The 2,326-nt window shown below is 38.0% G+C and overlaps 1 protein-coding gene across 1 annotated transcript; it reads right to left on the reverse strand.

The window, feature by feature from the left end:
- Nucleotides 1–546: 546 nt before the first annotated feature.
- LOC137408041 (circumsporozoite protein-like) lies at nt 547–1,867 on the reverse strand. The gene is made up of 3 exons (XM_068094431.1): nt 1,796–1,867; nt 1,514–1,642; nt 547–1,365 (listed from the first exon to the last, which is right to left on the reverse strand). The coding sequence occupies exons 1-3, from the start codon at nt 1,865–1,867 to the stop codon at nt 547–549; spliced, it is 1,020 nt and encodes a 339-aa protein (XP_067950532.1).
- Between the last annotated feature and the right edge of the window lie 459 nt (nt 1,868–2,326).

A 2,326-nucleotide genomic window follows, 5' to 3' on the forward strand; every position in this document is an offset into this window, starting at 1 on the left:
AGGTAAAGTGGTTACATGTTCTAGAATATTAGTTGGTGGGCAACAGCTGTTTGTCATTTGTTTGAGACTCAAGCAAATGACTCTCAGCTCAAACATTGCGAGTCTTTGTTCTATTCCGCTTTCTAGATCCAGTAAGGGCTGTTCCAAATATCAACCTTACTTACTATGAAATCCCTCAAACGACTTCGAGCTACCTTTATCAAGAGAACTTGCCAGGAATGAATGAAGCGACAATCTGCCTCTGGTACAAAGGAGTTGAAGATGATGATAACAGAGTTGCTGATTACCTATTTATGACCGCTGAGCCTAATGGTATCGTCACTAACATAGTCACTAACCATGTTATTAGTATCATCATTAGCATCGTCATTAGCATTGTCATTAACAGTGTCATTAGCATCGTCATTTATGTCATCATTAGCATCATCCTTAGCATCATCATTAGCATCAGCATTAGCATTGTTATTAGCATTATCATTAGCGTCGTCGTTAGCATCGTCATTGACATCATCATTAGCATCGTTAGTAGCATCGTCATTAGCATCATCAATTAGCATCATCATTAGCATCATCATTAGCATGGTTATTAACATGATTATTAGCATCGTCATTAGCATCGTCATTGACATCATCATTAGCATCGTCATTAGCATCGCCATTAGCATCATCATTAGCATTGTCATTAGCATTGTCATTAGCATCATCCTTAGCATCGTCATTAGCATCGTTATTAGCATCGTCATTAGCATCGTCATTGACATCATCATTAGCATCGTTATTAGCATCGTCATTAGCATCGTCATTAGCATCAACATTAGCATCGTCATTAGCATTGTCATTAGCATCGTCATTAGCATCATCCTTAGCATCGTCATTAGCATCGTCATTGACATCATCATTAGTATCATCATTAGCATCATCCTTAGCATCGTCATTAGCATCGTCATTTACATCATCATTAGCATCGTCATTAGCATCGTCATTAGCATCATCATTAGCATTGTCATTAGCATCATCCTTAGCATCGTCATTAGCATCGTTATTAGCATCGTCATTAGCATCGTCATTGACATCATCATTAGCATCGTCATTAGCATCGTCATTAGCATCATCATTAGCATCATCCTTTGCATCGTCATTAGCATCGTTATTAGCATCGTCATTAGCAAAGTCATTAGCGTCGTCCTTAGCATCATCCTTAGCATCATCATTAACATTGTCATTATCAAAGTCATTAGTGTTGTCCTTAGCATCATCATTAGTATCGTCATTAGCAATGTCATTAGCATCGTCATTAGCATCGTCATTAGCATCGTTTTTAGCATCATCATTAACATCGTCAATAACATCGTCATTTGTGTCATCCTTAACGTACTCCCTTATGGTATTTTGGTTGATGTTAGTATCCAATTGACTTTGTTAATTGATATTACTTATTACACAGTCATGTAAGGTACCACATGACTCAACGAAAAAACTCGACTACAGTTACATATTATAACTATGCGATTACTGCAGGTGATGAGGATAATTTTGGAGTTTCTTGGGTAGGACTAGAACAGATGAAACTTTGGGTGGGAGGTACAAGTATGGCCCTCAGCTCGTCAATCTCTGGAGTAGAAGCTGAAGCTTTATGGCTAGGCTGGAATAAACATTGTTTTACTTGGAAAGCATCAGAGTCCATCAAGGTATGTCAGGCATCTCTGGTTTAAAATACACTTTATCGTAATAGGAGCATTGTCTGTCTGTCTGTCCAAAGTTACGAAAAGAGACTAGTGAAAAATGCATCTCACACAAATATATCTTGAATATTTGGTTCGGCACCCAGGGGTGCGATCAGCTGCATCACTCGACAACCTGGTGCCATGGTCGAATAACTGCGCGAATGGCTATTATGCATGATGATCTCTCACGACTGCCTGGAATATTCACCGAAACGCCTGGTACTAATCTGTCTAAAAGTAAATCAAAGTATTTCAAGCTCATCAAAGTGACCTCAAAAGTGCATCAAAGAGTTTGTATAATGATGAATTGATTTTATTAGTTTGTTTATAGTAAAGCATTGGAAGTGTTTCTCAAACATATAAATGGAACTGAGAGTGAAGCAATTAAGAGTGTAACGTAAAGTTCTTGGTCAGTCAATGAGAGATAGCAAACTTTATTTTGTTTATGTCAGCAACGAAAAGCTTTTACATGCTGTAGAAAGCTCAACAGAAAGTTACCTCGGCAGAGATAGAAGTGCTGGAGAAAATATTAAACTGTACAATGTCACATCTAAGCAAGGCAGTGCTTGAGCTTCTATAGAAAATTGCTGTTTGACCACAAC

The sequence above is a fragment of the Watersipora subatra genome, chromosome 11 (assembly GCF_963576615.1).
Source record: "Watersipora subatra chromosome 11, tzWatSuba1.1, whole genome shotgun sequence".
In the NCBI taxonomy this organism is placed as follows: domain Eukaryota; kingdom Metazoa; phylum Bryozoa; class Gymnolaemata; order Cheilostomatida; family Watersiporidae; genus Watersipora; species Watersipora subatra.